General features: G+C 40.4%; 1 protein-coding gene across 1 annotated transcript; it reads left to right on the top strand.

The window, feature by feature from the left end:
- The first annotated feature begins 1,472 nt into the window (after positions 1-1,472).
- On the top strand, positions 1,473-4,156 carry LOC102709217 (phospholipase A1-II 3). Its single transcript, XM_006644382.2, has 2 exons — positions 1,473-2,257; positions 3,290-4,156. Exons 1-2 carry the CDS (start codon positions 1,595-1,597, stop codon positions 3,905-3,907), a joined length of 1,281 nt encoding a protein of 426 aa, XP_006644445.1. The 5' UTR covers positions 1,473-1,594; the 3' UTR covers positions 3,908-4,156.
- Positions 4,157-17,030: the final 12,874 nt, after the last annotated feature.

The following is a 17,030-nucleotide window of genomic DNA, read 5'->3' on the forward strand; positions in this document are numbered from 1 at the left end:
TGAACAATATGTTGGATAGTATCATGATGCTAAGAACATATTTTTTTACTACCACTTTAATTTCTTCTTGTTTGATTATCTTTTAGTTAAAATTATCCTTTAGATTAGACATATCCACATAAATATCTTAATTTTATGAGGTAATTTCAGTTTTTGCAATACTTTATATCTCTTTATATTCTTATTATTAATCAAAGATAGTTAGTAAATCAGATAAACTCAAATTTACCTATTCTGATCAAGATTCCACCTGACAGCCACACTAGTTAGTACGTCTGCTAGCTCTTCGCCAAGTCTTGCGATATTCAGTTTTTTTTTTCATAGAAAGGACGAAAGATTAAAAATTATCTATTTTTATAACTATTTAATGGTGTAAATTTAACTACCAAAAATTGAAAATTTATCTAAGAAATGTGAGATGATAAACTTTTTCGTAGAAACTCTTTAAAAACTCACCGTTTAGCTGTTCGAAAAGCATGTGCACACGAGCATATGAAAAAATCTGAGAATAATATGCATAAAAGAACATAACCTTAGAGCAATTATAAGCATCTTAACATAAGTCCCAATATGTCACCTAAGATTAAATAGTTAGATGTACAAGAGAAAAGAGAAGAGAGGTAATGAACCATCCCATACAAGGAGTAAACTATACACGATCTTCAGGTGAAAAAGAGAAAGCGAAATAGAACGTTAGCTAATCAATCGATGAAATTAGTGCGCTGTATTATAGAGATGGTGTGCAATATAATCGTCTCTTAATTAATAGAGATGGTGTGCAGTATAATCGTCTCTTAATTAATGAGTTGATTAAATAGACAAAATTAGAGATGATGTTTATCTCTATTATAAAACTTGCTGCTGGACCAAGAACTTTTTTGTGCACGTCATGAAACTTACATGTGGCAATATTAGGTAGCAATCTTGCAAACATGTCATCCTTTCTCTGCAAAATTCATTCGCATATTCTGAGTGGGCTGTGGCTCTCACTTTGAGATATGCAATTCTCCTCTGTATGCTCAAAATTTATTGCAGCGATTTGTCAGGTTTCTTTAAAAATAAATCCATGTGCTTTATTTATACATGTAAGCTAAAATTTAGAGCTGATTTTAGGTTTTATTTCACCAATTTTTTCAGCTTTGCCTTTTAGATCGCTAAAATACGTATATAAAAATTTTATTTATAATTTATTTTTCATTTGTAAATACACCGTGCATTAATCATTCATTTCTTGAGTAGTACTGCCACTCAAACTATGCGTGCTTTTGTTAGTTTTGGATTATCGCCCTTCTTCCATATACTATAGTCTTCTTTTTTAAGATAACACTCTCTAATGTCGTCGTAATTATTAATCGTTTTTAGATAATAAACGATTGATTGATTTTAATTATTGAGTGTCAGTAGTACATATTCCTTTCTTGATTCTGTCTTGTCCCTCCACAAGTTATATAACTTTCCTCCATCTCTTGCTTGAAAGGACGGTCTTTCCTTGAACGTTCAGGCCAATACGGCATCGGCATCTATGCTACTACGTAGCTTGTAGCATCCATCCATCCAGTGACCCTGCTCTCATTTCTTTCTTTCTTTCAGTTGCATGCACACAAAAGTTGCCCAAATGTGTTACTTTCTGCTGGTCTCTCTACTGCTAGCCACCACTCTCACCGACGTAGCCAGTGCCCAGAGATGGAGGGAGGCGAGCGTCGGCAGGGACAAATGGAACGGCCTCCTGGACCCTCTCGACGCCGGCCTCCGGCGCGACCTCATCCGCTACGGCGAGCTGGCGCAGGCGACGTCCGACGCGCTCATCGGTGACCCGGCGTCGCCGCTCGCCGGCGCGTCGCGGTACGCGCCGGACGCGTTCCTCCGCAAGGTGCGGGCGTCCGACCCGGACGCGTACCGCGTCACGAGGTTCGTCTACGCGACGTCGAGCATCCGCCTGCCCGACGCGTTCATGGCGAGGCCGGCGCCGCCGCTGGGCGCCGCGTGGAGCGGGGAGTCCAACTGGATGGGGTACGTCGCGGTGGCCGCCGACGGCGTCGCGGCGGCGGCCGGGAGGCGGGACATCGTGGTGGCGTGGCGCGGGACGAAGCGGGCGGTGGAGTGGGCCAACGACCTGGACATCACGCTGGTGCCGGCGGACGGCATCATCGGGCCGGGGCCCGGGTGGTCGCAGCCGTCGGTGCATAGGGGCTTCCTGTCCGTGTACACGTCCAAGAGTTTCTCGTCGCGGTTCAACAAACTGAGCGCGCGGGAGCAGGTATAATTAGTTGCGACTCCCTCACATTTACTCTCTTAAATTAATCTAGAGTTGGACTAATTGTTCGTAGTACTATACTGTTTTATACTTTTATTTTCCAAAAACAAAAAAAAAGTTGCTGCTGTTTTGGCCCTTTGCTACTTCACTCTTGATACTGTGGCGCAATCATTCACACAAGGATATATATAATGGTTCACGGATTGGACTTTCGTTTCCTCCAACATAAGGTGTCTCCGGTACAGACAGAGCTATTAAAAGAAGGCATAGAAAATTGAAATTTGCAAGCGACAGTTTCACACTCATTCTGGCGAACTGACGAATAATATGGTTCACACATTAGTCTGGAGGTACCGACCAATAATCTGACGTCTCATCTGAACTGCACATGGTGTTGTTGATAGGGAATGTTGTTTTTCTCTAGAGTAGGATAGCCTTCGGATGTTTTGGAACATCTAATAGGAAAACAACAAGTAGTAGCAAATACCGTATTTTTAACTTTCTACATTATGGTTCGTTCAAAAAAAAAACTTTAGTGGAATGAACCATACTGGTCATTGACTGATTGACATGAGAATCTTTAAGGTTTTCGAAGTAATAAAAATGCAGATATAATTGGGTCGATAACAAGCTGCATGTGAACTCTTTTAAGACTCGGGCTGGTTTACTTTAAAAAACATCAAATCAAGTTTTTATACTCATTTAAAGTATTAAACGTACTTTAATTATAAAACAAATTTTAGATTCTATTTAAAAACCGTAAGACAATCTTTTGAGTCTAATTAATCCATCATTAATACATGTTGGTTACTGTAGCACTTATGACTAATCACGTCCTTTAGGCTTAAAAGATTTGATTTCTCGTATAACTGTGTAATTAGTTTTAATGTTCATGTATATTTAATGCTTTATCCAGGTGTCCAAAAATTCGAAAATTCGATGTGATGTTTTTTGAAAATTTTTGCGAACTCAATGGGGCCTAACCAAAGAGGAAAAAGCTAAAGGAATCTCCTACCTCTGAATTAAATTGCACAGGTGCTGGCTGAAATAGCGAGACTTCTGCGCGCGTACAAGAACGAGAACTGCAGCATCACCATCACGGGGCACAGCCTGGGAGCCGCGCTCTCCACGCTCAACGCCGTCGACATCGTCGCGAACGGCTACAACGTCCGCGGGCCGTCTCGCGTCCCGGTCCCCGTGACGGCCATCGCCCTGGCCAGCCCACGCGTCGGCGACGACCAGTTCAAGAGGGCCTTCGACTCGATGGCCGGCGTCAGCCTGCTCCGCGTCCGCAACGCCCCGGACATCGTCCCGACCATCCTGCCGTCCGCCTTCTTCAAGGACGTCGGCGCGGAGCTGCTCGTGGACACGCGCAGGTCGCCGTACCTGAAGAGCCCCGCGGGCCCCGCGCAGTGGCACAACCTCGAGTGCTACCTGCACGCGGTGGCCGGCACGCAGGGCGCCGGCGACGGCGCGGGGTTCAGCCTGGCGGTGGACCGCGACGTGGCGCTGGTGAACAAGGAGGTGGATGCGCTCAGGGACGAGTACCAGGTGCCGGCGGCGTGGTGGGGGGAGAAGAACAAGGGCATGGTGCAGAACGCGAGTGGGCGCTGGGTCTTGCAGGATCACGAGGAGGGCAACCTTGCAATGTGATCGATGGTCGATTTGGGGAATTTTGTGGAACCTAAATAAACTGATGATTTTACTTAGATGAAAATTAATTTTCCGAGAAAATTGTGAATAGGAAGGGCCGAAGGGAAATGCAAATATAACTATATAAGCTATCTTTATATGCCTGAAATTTTCGAGTTATAGCTGGCACATCTCCCGGAGTTATTCATGTTGGAATTATTAATTGGGCTAAGGCTCATGTGTAGAATAATTCCTAAGAAAATCACAAAAGCTCACCTCAGGAAAGCATATATAAGAATATTTAGTATCACCTTGCTAGTTCTAGGAGAGTGAGACCTCCTTAAATAGAAAAGTGCTCTCTAGGCTCTTAAACAAGAAGGAAATAAAGCAACACGCGCGCGCTCGCCTGGCCTGGCGCGCGGTCCGCCAAAATTGGCTCCTCGTGCTTGCGCAGATGCGGCTACCGGACCGCTACCTCGTTGCAATGTACGTAAAAACAATCTAGGGTTTGCCTCTCCTCTGTGCTGCACCGCAGCGTGCACCAGTGATCGGGTCCGGAACCGTCGTCCTCGTGAAGTCCTGCACCAGGAGAGGGCGAATAAGGTTTTTGTCTTCCCCGTCGATCTGTCGTGGCTCGCCGTCGTCAACATCCTACGCCGCGAGTCGTTCGTGCTGCCTCGTGAAGTCCTGCACCAGGAGAGGGCGAATAAGGTTTTTGTCTTCCTCGTCGATCTGTCGCGGCTTGCCGTCGTCAACATCCTACGCCGCGAGTCGTTCGTGCTGCTTCCAATCCTCTTCAAAACAATCTTCGATACAGATCAATTATGTTTAATCTAGTTCTGCATCTATTTAATCTATTCGTGTGTAGCTCTTCCGCATACATGTTTAGATTAGATCTGTACATGTTAGTTGATCTATGTGTTGTCATGCTTTCGCTTTATAATATCATGATTTATTTACGCGATAGATTAAATTATTATGTGTTTATACTTCGGACAATTCATGCATCTCAGTTGCACCGGCCTACAGCACAGGCTACCTTGGAAACATCAGTGACTTGGCTGATGGCTCTGCTCGTTTACTTGTTTGAGACACAGCTCAAGCGGTTCACGAAACCACGAGACTTCAGTCCTCGAGTGCAGAGGCATGGGTATTGGGTAAGGCACAGGGCCTGCCTGCCCATGAGAGAGTTAACCGGTCGGGGAGATGCGAGGATGGGTACATGGCATGGAGAACATTTGCCTGAAAGAAAAAAAACGTTCGGGGAAGCTGAATATCTTCTAAACAGGACCAAAGACGACGGCAATATGATACGGAGTAGTAGCCACGTAGCACAAGCGTCCCAATTTGGAAATCGGGGATATACTTGACTCGGGGCTGAGGAGCCTTGCTGAGTCACGGAGGTGCGACGTGGTGGTAGCGGCACTGGCGTGAAACTTGTAATTAGACAAGGTTTCAGTCATCCAATTCCCACGTGCTTAATAGGCCACATTTCACATGTACTAGCGCAACCCAATTGACCTAAGACACTTGAGCCACCAAATCAAATGAAGCACCAAACCGATCACCAGCCAGCTTGGCCTTGGCTCATTTCAGTCATGAGCTACGCAACGGGTTCCAGGCCTAATCTCTATGCTTATATCAAGATAAATAAAATGAATTATTAATTTAAAAGTAATATATGGATAAAACTTTTATCTATATGTTATTAGAAATTAATATGTACTCCAACGAAAAAACTTCAAAATCAGCTTTGTCTTAACTCATTTGTCTAACGAGTCAAGCTAAGCCTAAGCAAATTCTCACCCCTACGCTATATCATGTATTCCTTGCTTTAACTCAAGATGCTCCAAACATAGACAGTAATATTATATAGGACAAAAATTAGTGTCGGAGGACAGCCAGACCTTGCTGAGGCCGCTCCAGATAATGAGTTATCTAACGTAAAATATTCAATCTTTTGTTTTTCGTAGCTTTTGTTCGTCCACCCTACTAACCATTTTTATTCATGTTTTAGCAATTGGGAACCTTGATATTACTAAAGTAACAATTACTACACGTCAAACAAAAAAAAGACCAACAATCACTATTATCTCGATCTTCACTATACTAATAAATATTATTTGTTATTTTCACTTTTGTAAGCATAACATACTTTATCTTTCTAGTATTAAAAACTGCAGAAAATGTTATATAAAATTGATTTAAACCCAAATATCAAATTATATATGTGTATGTTGCATATCTCTCCAATTTACTCCAAATTAACCTTAATTGTGACAGCCGGCGGGGAGGCGCCCCCACAATATTGGTGAATGAGAAAGCGCTTGGTCACAGCTCATTTTTAATCGCTCCGACATTGGCGAAAACAGCATTTATTTATTATATTTATGGTCCCTTTTCCATGTCATTTATGTATCAGGGAAAATTGGACATTTCATAGGGTCTTTGTGGTAAGATGTCATGACAGGGATTTAGAAAACGAATGGTCCAGATTACGCGAAATCCGGACTTTCTGGACTGGTCGGATTACACAAACTGCTCGTTTTGCTGATCATGTTGAAAAAAAAATCAAACTGATTTTTGGTCAAAATTTATCCAAATTTCATTGGGTTTTGTCAGTCCGTCAACGGTTTTCGCCAAATCCGGAGACACCGCTAGCGAGCCTCTTTTTGATCCGTATCGACAGTGTGAACCCTAGTCATGGCATACCTGCCCGACAATTTGGTTCCCCCAAAGACTAATAGGCTACATGACAAAATTTAAAGGACTCGTTTAGATGATACAAAATTCCAGGAGCAAAATTTCAGCGGCCGTATTATCTATTCCCCCTTTAGGATAGATGTGCATACACAATTAATCTTATATTGATGTTGCCTTTCCCCCCTAGTTCATGCATTTCTATAAAGTTTTTCATATTTTTTTCCCTTCAGAATTGAGTGCATTTTTGTGCTACTGATCAGAGAAGTCATCAATCGGAAGTGTTGGGCTAAAAACGGCCTTCTGCTTCATTCACTGTTGGGCCCAAAATGGTCTGTAAAGTGTTTACCCACCGACTTACAGCCCATCAATGTACACTCGTTTCCATAGATGGACCCGTTGCAACCGTATGATTCAAAGGAATAAGTTCGTTTAAGATCACTTAACTTGACAGCAAGTTTGATTTTTGTCGTGAAACCATAATAACAGATACAACATATCCCGAAACCATTAAAACCAACATAAAAAAGATCCCTCGGCCATCTATATGGCGATTTTGGCTTGATCATTGTCCTACATGACGATGATTGGCACTAAAAGCAAAAATATAAAAATTAAAAGAAATTATGTGTCATCTGTGACGATGCCCTCCACCAGATCGACTTCTATGGTCTCCAGTGAATTCCCGTGGACAGAGAAAAGAAGGGATGAGGTGGAGGAATCAGAACCCACTGACACGTGAGTTTCACTATTTTTAAATTTTATTATCTGACTGTCATATGGGCCCACATATTTTATTTTGTTTTTTAATTATTAAATTTTGCTTCATGTGCCATGTCAGATGAAGATCAAGTCAAATTAACCACGTAGACGCCACACGTCAGCTAAACCTGTTGTTCAAAACTGTCGTGGAACTTATTTTGCACCGGTTTTGATAGTTGAGAGACCCATTCTATCTGATTTTCCAGCTGGATGAAAAAAATCAGATTTAAGTTAAAGGAGCTAAGATGAACTTATTCCTAACGCAAATAGCTTCGTAGTAGTACTATACAGGATGGAGCTGTATAAATTGAGACAGTTGTTTTATATTTCCAAAGTAATTTATGATTTGGGCCATTGGGCCGTCGCCTCAGTAAGTCCTATTGACCCGTCTAGCGTCCGTCTGTTCTGTTCCTGGGAGCGCGATGAGTTTCGAATATGTGTACGTGTAAACTTTATATAAGTATTTTATAAAGAGATTTTATACGTTTAAAGTACAAACTCTCTACAGAAAAAAAAACTATTGCCGCTTCTCCTGTCGTCCCTCAGCATCAGAGAAGGACCAGAGTACAAATCTCAGACCGCATCTTAATAAGTTGAGCTGATTCGACTATAACTTCTTTGGTGTTCGTATGCCCGACAAGTATCGATGCGCATATATATACACACACATGGAAAGGCGCTTTTCCTGCCTATAAATAATGCAACGTTTGAACATCGTACCATCCCGTGTGCAATAATATACTCTCTCCGTTTTATAACGTAAGAAGTTGAGCTATATTTAGATTCATCTATTAACCAATGTATATTGTTTATATATATCTAAATTCATTGATATCTATATGAATTTATGATACGTTAGAAAATCTTACATTATGAAAAGGAGGTAGTAGTAATTAACAGCCACCAACCAGATACAGAGAATCGGTTGCTATGCCGTGATCTCGTCTGGACCGATCTTGCTCAAGTTTGACTAGCTTGCCAAAACTTTCTTCCTCTTCCCGGAGTTACGTTGCCACATCCATCGCTATCTCAATTCTCAAGTATGCATAATGCATGTGTGCTGCGTGCGTGTGCGTAGCAGGAGATCGTTTAATTTGCTTCCAGGTTACGTACGTCCCGGCAGGTTGTTTTGGGTAACTAATTTCGTCACCTGATTTTCCACGGGGAAACGGCGGGTGATTGGCCACTGATCCAAGTACACACCAGGTTACGGCTGTGTGCTGCAAGCTGCACACTGCACACACTACATATTTCTGCTGGGCTAGAGCATGTATGTATATGTTGCAGTGTGGAGCTGGGTAGCTGGCACTCAGCCAACGCACGCATGTTAATTTTGCCATGTTTTTATGTACGCATGGCAAATTGGCACCACCGCGTTGACGCCGGATCTGAGATGCACATTGATTGGGCCTTTTGTGGTCTTCTCCTGCTCAGCGGCCTCGCCCAGGGCAATGAATGCCATTCTTGTCCTTTTCCACTTGTCCTCTTGCTCAAAGTCACAGCCATAAACACACATGAGCTCTGATAAGATTACTGTGACGCTGAACACATACCACTTGTTTCGGAATTCGGTCCCAGGCTAGAGCAACAACCAAGGATTAGTATACACATTGCTACTAGTATCTGTGAGCATGTGACGTTCTCTCGAAACAACAGCTCTAAACTGTCCGGCCGGTGCATGACAATTACCTGTTGCTTAATTAAGTTGGAAAAAAAATACTCCAGGAGGGACCATGTACGGCTCGGCAGGTCAGGTGACTGCATGCTCTACTTTTTTACCCAGCCAGATAACTCTACGTACTACCAAATAACCATGCATAATGTGCGTTTAGCCTTGATGACCAAAATCCATATTATTTCGGAAAGCTAGAATAGCTGATCACCTGGCAATCACGTGTCAATCATTTGGGTAGCTCATCCTGCCATTTCTCCTTTGTCCAGGCGCGCGTACTAGGCACCAAAAAAGTGCTATAGCTAGCTACGTCAACATGTAACCTGGAATTACCTCGTGGTACCAGCATCGATCCTGTACATATTATAACAAGACAAATGCGCCGTACGTGCAATACATATATTTATAACAAGAATAATGAAGGATCGATGTAGTATCACAGTGGGTCTAGCTAGGCAATGCAGGCACATGTGCATTAAGAGCTCGCTCGCTTGTGAATCCAGCCAGCTTGCGAGGACACAGCCACCGGGGCATGCATGCATTGCATTTGCGTATGCATGATCGGCACCACACTAGCTAGCCACACTAGCCAATACACTGTAACATGCAACGCCGCAACTAACTAACATTAATCTACGTACCCTTTGCAGTTTGCACCCAGCAAAGTTAACCAGTAGCTGAACCCGTCCGGCTCCCAATCTCCCATGGGCCATGGATCTGTAGCATCAATGGGCGCGTGCAGTAGTTGTGGCTAGCTAGATAGTTACGCCCGACGACGGGGACCACGTACGTACGTTTTCAACCGGGCCGTGCAACGCGCGTACGTGCGCGCGCGCGTGTGCGCGTTTCGCGTTTGAACTGGCGGGCTGGGGCGTGGTCGTTCGTTTGAGACCGCGGCGCGGTGGCTTCAAAATTTGCGGTTTCGTGAGTCAAATTTTCACTTTGGAGAGAAATTTAGCACTCACATATGTGTGGGGTACGTTAGTCTTAATTAATTCGTGGCGTTGCAAACACACAGACTGCAGATCAAGCTGTCCGGCGCCTATATCGATCTGGTACATGGTTTTTAAGAAAAACAAAAACAAAGAAAGATATTCTGACCGACGTAAATTAATTATATCGGGCCAGGCTCCTTAAGCACCGGATGATTCTCATTTACTCGGTGCGGTGATCGCGTTGAAAATTCAGGTAGTACAGCCCAGAGTCGAGAGAGCACGCCCACCCAGCAGGGATCCCGTGGCCCCACGTGCAGAGCGAGTACTCAAAGGGAGTAACGCATTACTAGGCGCCCGGCCCGCGCTGTCGACGGCTGGGCTGATCGAGCCCGTGCGCCTCCGACGTGGACAAATCCTGTGGGTCAATGGGGGCCCACGGCATGCAGTACGTGTAAGCCAGGGAAACGCTTTTGTACCGCTGGGATGATGCCGAAGGGAACAAGAGACAACAGACGAATCCGACGTGTCATGTCTTCGTCTGGATTCCATCGGTTGAAATCATGATTTACCTATGTATATAGTACCAGTCACAGTGGCATGTTAATTTAGGCATTGATGATTACGCGGGCCACAGTTGATGAACTACCGGCAACGCCGCAATGGTCAAATGGTCCTCTGTTACCCGAGGAGTTAAGCGAACGACCCTCAAATAAAAAGGATGGGGATCGAGTTGAGCGTTTGGGGTGGTCAGCAGTGGCGCGCGGATTAGGGCCCGGCCGGCAATCGGCTTCGCACGCATTGCCGCCAAATGCCGGTGCACGACACAAGGACGGGCACGTGACACGCGGTGTCACCAAATGTTGACTGTTGAGTACTATTTGGGCTTCAAAGAACTCTTTAATCCATCACTACGAGCTAGGGATGCAAGCTAGCCGAATTATGAGTTTTTGACTGGAGTACTACTACTTATTAGTGTGCATATAACTAATGTAACTTGCATTACTTGTTCTTCCAAGTGACACGGTACAATACAAACTAACGTGGGTCGATCGATCTGATGCATGCTGCGTTGTTGCAGTACTATTACGTACACACCTTAGCTAATATCCCATGTGGGCTGTACGGCGGTGTTTTGTCCGAGATAATGCTTGAAGACAAGACAGTAATTAGCCGGAGGGGAGTTCTTGTAGTAGGGCATATTTTTCACCATATACAGGAGTGATAAGCCAATAATCGACCCGAGCTAATACTGTCTTTTAGCAATTTACATGAGTGAATTTACAGCCTAGCTTTTCTTCTGTACGGTGAAATGGCTAGGTGGATGAAGTAAGGTAAGTCCATGGACATGTTTAATGATCTGCCAAGCTATCATATACATTGTTAGGAAAATTGATCACATCAAAGACACAAAGAGACACGAAATTTGACCCAGAAACTCTCGCAAGAAAAAACCTTGGGCATTGGCCAACTAGTAATAACTAGTTTGAGGTAATGATTACAATAGATAGAAATACAATGGATCATCACATCCTTCCTTTGCAACTTAATATATATATATATATAAGGGGAAATATAAGTTATAATAGGAAAATAGTACAAGTTTTATTAGAAAACTCTACAAAGTCTTAAAAAAAAGACTAGGAGTCGTATTAGGAAAGTAATAGTATAATCCAAATATATTATAGATAATAATCCGAATCATATCTCTAACACATATCATACATGTTCTTTCGAAAGATGAAGTGCCGTAGCTAGTTAGCTACAAAGGTAAAATTTTGGATGCAGACGAGGTGGCGCATCAAGAAACTGTTATCATCAGGAAAGAAAAACACTGAAGGATTAATTTTTGTACAGTGTGCCAAATTTATTTACACTGTCCATTACATATTAATCCAATGGATAGCATTTATCTGTTAATTTGAAGATTAGGATAGCATTTGTCTTACCAAATAGGAGGTAATAGAACATTTGAAACACAAGAGACAAATAAATTATCCAAGTGCTTATAAATTTTTTAAAATAATTGAAACTTGAACAATACTTAATTTCATTTGAGTGTTCATAATTTGATATTTTTAAAACATAAATTCATTTAGACGCATTTCAATTTCATTCTCTGCTTTCATTTTTGCACAAATTTTTATTGCTAGCTCAATTTAAGCAACCAAACAAAACATATGTCATTCAGTGGAGGATCATCTTTTGGATTTTTAAAAGAAAAACCAAACGACATATTTGCAAAGGGGAAATAATTTATAAATAAAACTTCTATATGCGTGTTCATAGCGATCTAAAAGACAAAGCTAAAAAATAAACTACAATAGAAAAAACCTAAAATCAACTCCAACTATATGGTTGAAATTCAAAATTTGACTTATAAACATAAGCAATAGTGAAACTCAATTATAATATTATTTTGTAGAGACATAAAATGAAAATTTCAATGGTTAGGTTTTATTCTTTGCTCTTGCCACCCTATAGGTAAAAAGGATCACCACCTTAAAACATCTCAAAACAACAATAGTAGGTAAGTTTGTTTTTTTCCAGAGAAAAAAAAGACTAGTTAATTGTTTCACTGAAGTTAAACATAAACAAAATGGTTTATTAATGATTAAAATAATTTATGTGTAAAATTTTTATTTACGTGGTAGATTAAAAATAATTTGTGTAAAATTTTTATTTATGTGGTAGATTAAAAATAATTTGTGTAAAATTTTTATTTACGTGGTCTTAGCGATCTAAAAGCAAAGATTAAAAAATAAACAGATAAAAAACCAAATCAACTCTAAATTTAAATTTAAAATTAAAATTTTGTCTTATAATCATAAGCATAAGCTTAATCCATGTTTTGCCCTTTGCTCCTCTGAGGCTAGGGGTCTAGTGTTTACACTTCCAGGTCATCGTGTTTGAAAGGGACTTGTAGGGGTATATTTGTACACTACTTTGAACAATCACCAACCGTATTTGGTTCTATCTTGTAATCATATCATCCTCAGATGCCAATTCCTTATCGCCTCCAACGCGTCAGCCCTTTTAAGGACTCAGTTTTATGTACAATTCACTACAACAAAACCACTGTGTTAATTAAGACGTTTCACTCAAGACGTTTTAGAAGCCGACTCTCCTTTTGAAAGTATCATTCAAATAGAGACGTTGTTTGAGGCGTTCTATATGTTGAAGACGTACTTTAAGACACGTTATAGATTACCACAAGATTAAATTGTTTAAAGACAGAGGGACGTTTGATGTACGCCTTCTCATCCGTACAAATGACTTATTATTAATTGTAAGCATCCTTCTCGTCATAAAAAGTATAAATATTATAATATTTAGATAGAAAAAGGAATACTTAAATCAATTAGACTCTGTAGAAAACTTAGAAAAAAATATTGTCATTATTTAGAAAAAAGGAATGCTTAAATCACTTGAACTCTTTAGACAAATTAGAAATAAATTGAAATGTTGGAACTCCATAAAAAATATCATTACTGCTCCATTAAATTAACTTATTGGTGTTTTGTTGTAGTGGTTTATTGGGGTGACGGTTGAAAAGCCAAATGATATATTTGTAAATAAAAATATTTTGTAAATATAACTTTTATATGTTTATATACCTATTCTTAGTTATTTAAAAGTTAAGGCTGGAAAATAAACTTCAGTGAAATCAACTCTAAATTTAAAGTTAAAATTTTAATTTTTGCTTATAAACATAAGTAGAAGCGAAAAAACGGAGGTGTATATACGTGAGAGATTTTATATTTAAGTACACTGACACTTTCTTCTTGATTTTCCTTTGAAAAAAGAACTCTACTGGTAACTCCTGCACCTGGTCACTAGCTTTAATTAAAAAGGAATAGAAGAGTGGACTCAACATGTCAACACAGTAAGGATCGCCGGAATGCCATCTTCCAGGACGTTAGCATGAGCAAATAAGACACTGAACTAAAGGGTAATCATAATGGGAGGCACATGTGTTTGATCGTCATGTCAGATATCATTTTGAGCTAACAACTGATAAATCTAATGATGATCACACCTAACCTAATGCTTAGGCACGATGGTATTATAGTGCCATTTAATCCATAGCACGCTAGTTTCATTCTGGCTTTTGCCGCCAAAAGCGGAATTGCTACCTTTTAAAAATCAGAAAAACACGGATTAATAAAAACCATAGAATTAATAGGTAACTTAATTTAAAGAGTGCTATATCTTAACTTAATTATTAGCGTGGCATTCCATTACAGGCACAAGTATAAGGGTTGAGCCTGGCATGTGCGCTCCTGGATAATGTATTCCGTCTGCATAATCAGGCGTTCATATTTTTTTTCCTGTGAAGTCAATATTTATAATATTTGACTAATTATTAGACGTACATTATATATCTTTATTGTTACACATGTGGTATCAATATATCCGTATATGAAAATACTTTTGCATAACATTAATTTCTTCGTTGTTTGTAATCCTCCATTTCAAAATGTTTCTTTAAAACAATACTTTGATCAACAATTACTCTATTAGAATATATTTTGTATGGCACAAAATTAAATATTATTTACATCCGAAAGAATTTACTTATGACTATGTTTTCTTTATCACATAAATGATATCCTAATGAAACAAAATGCAACTTATGTTTAGATATAGGCAGAGTAATACCAGATGAAAATTGGATCAAAGTGTACTATTGTTGACCATTTTAATTTTACACGGAGGGAGTATAATTATTTAAAAACCATTTTCTTATAATAGTTGACACGATACATAATTTGAAGAGCTTTTTTCCCATCTTTGAGGAGATACCATGAGATATCATTTTTTTTCTATGTAAATTTTGGTACCTTTGAGTACCTAGATACCAAGAGGTACTAAAATTAAAATAGAAAAAAGTGTTACCTCTTAGTACCTCCTAAGGATGGTAAAAATGCTCTAATTTGAAAGAAACCTATATAAAGATTTCCTATTTGATCTATTGAAGCAAAGAATTGTGAATTCAAACAATCCAATGGAATTCCAATGGAATAGCTCAAGATAAGAATAATTTGGGGGGAAAGTTGGCATGAGGTCCAACTTCATGGAAATTTCTGTTTATCCCTTTTTATCTTATTCATATGTTTTTCCTGTTGTACATTCATACAACCATTCTTGTATTTCTTTTATGTGTTTTTCAATATTGTATTTTGTACTGCGATTCCTATTGGAATTTTACTTTTCCCCGATATTTGTGTGTTTTTTCAATCATATTCCTCAAAGGTGCCCTAAAACTTCTCAATAAAAATTTTAAAATATACCATGCAGCAAATATTATACCAATTAAGACATGGCAAGAATAAACCATGTTAATCTACAAAAAATGGAATGATCTAAACTCAAGGTGTGACTAAATTTTTAGGGTGTACACTTGTAGCAATAAATATATAAGACGTATCCAGAAGATTAAAATCCTACATCGGTTTCTAGACTTGAACCTACGCATCATTGACTATAACATGCAAAATACACACGTATATATCTCTAAATGTGATTTAATGTGCTAGCTGAGATTCAAAGTGCATTGATGTAGCTCAGGCGCTAATGTGATTGTCTAAAGATGACGAGGTAATTGGTTTTTAGGCATGCACAGAGGGATTTCATTGTCGTTTCTATTAGGAGAGAGAAAATTGATTATTTTGCATGGAGTCAGCAAAACATCGACTCTTGACGTATAAATTGACGTATAAAATAAGTAGACAACCAGAAAATCTTCTTTGCACGTGTGTTGACTCTAATCAAAGGCGTTGATCAGATGAAATATGAACGAAAAATTAATTAGTCTATAATTATGAAGAGTCAGTTTGATAGACTGTCTTTTCTACAAGGAGTTTTTTCTACTGATATGGCCATTGAATATGCTCTTAGGCCTTTCTGCTAAATATATCTAGAATTAACTCTCTCCACTTCCAAATTAGATTAGAGGTTATGACGATTAGGACAACAAGAACAAAGTGCGATTTGAGAGCAATTTAAGCTAATTTTAGGGCATAATATAGTGAAGGGGCATTAAATGCAAAATTGTCATGATTGTGGATGGCCCACGTTAGCACTCATGCTAGATATTTTTGTACATTGGACCTTGGACCTTGGGTGATATATTAAACTAGCATTGGGATCTAAATATGTGTAGGTTTAAGAACTTACCCTAACATTGGGCGATATTTTTACAGTGAATCCAAATGACACCCATGTGTGCCACCATCGCCATCACTCTCCCTCCTCTTTGAATCTGGCTAGGTTTAGTGGAGAACCCTTATGTATGTGTTGTGCGATGCTAACTCTGAGCCATGTCTATGTGGATGAGTAGTGAGAAACCCATGCCTTTTGCAAGGCATATATGGTCTGATGAAACTTTTTTTTTCCACACCTCTCGCGTCCATAAAAGCAATTCATCTATGTTGTGAGTTGGGACCTCCACACATCTATTTTCACCTACTTCAATTTCTACTGGTTGTTTCAACACGCAGATGAGACCTCAGTCCTTGTGACTTAGATGCCTCTACGGGTCCATCCTCTAGCGCCTAGCGGTCTGGCCGCCCGGAGCCTCCATCACCAAGTCCACTATTAGCTAAATTACCGGCTGCCGCGTTTCTTGATCGATCGATCAAGTTGTTTTATATTCACTATATATATAATCCAAGATTTTAAGTACACCACTAAACACATTGAAGTGAGCCACTAAAAAGACATCCCAGATTCCCAATTGCAGGGACGACGTTGACAGGGTCGCCGTAGCAAAAAGGACAGGCACGTTGGTCTGGTTGAGACTTTAATCACAACGGTCCAGGGGATACACAAGTAGGACGGAAAAAAACAACAAAAATGTGCAGCCTAGGATATCGCTGAAATTTACAGTGGTCACAGTCTTCGGCCATTTTGCCTACCGTACGAAGGGGTCGCTGGCTGCTGCCATTTCGCCACCTAGCAAGCTTTACATGGGACCTAAACACGCGGTGATCCTTTACAAATTAACCACAACCAGCACGTCTTTATTACCAGTACGACCGGTTCCGCGTTCACTTTTCGATTTCCACTGCACTGG

The sequence above is a fragment of the Oryza brachyantha genome, chromosome 1, assembly GCF_000231095.2.
Source record: "Oryza brachyantha chromosome 1, ObraRS2, whole genome shotgun sequence".
Classification (NCBI taxonomy): Eukaryota; Viridiplantae; Streptophyta; class Magnoliopsida; order Poales; family Poaceae; genus Oryza; species Oryza brachyantha.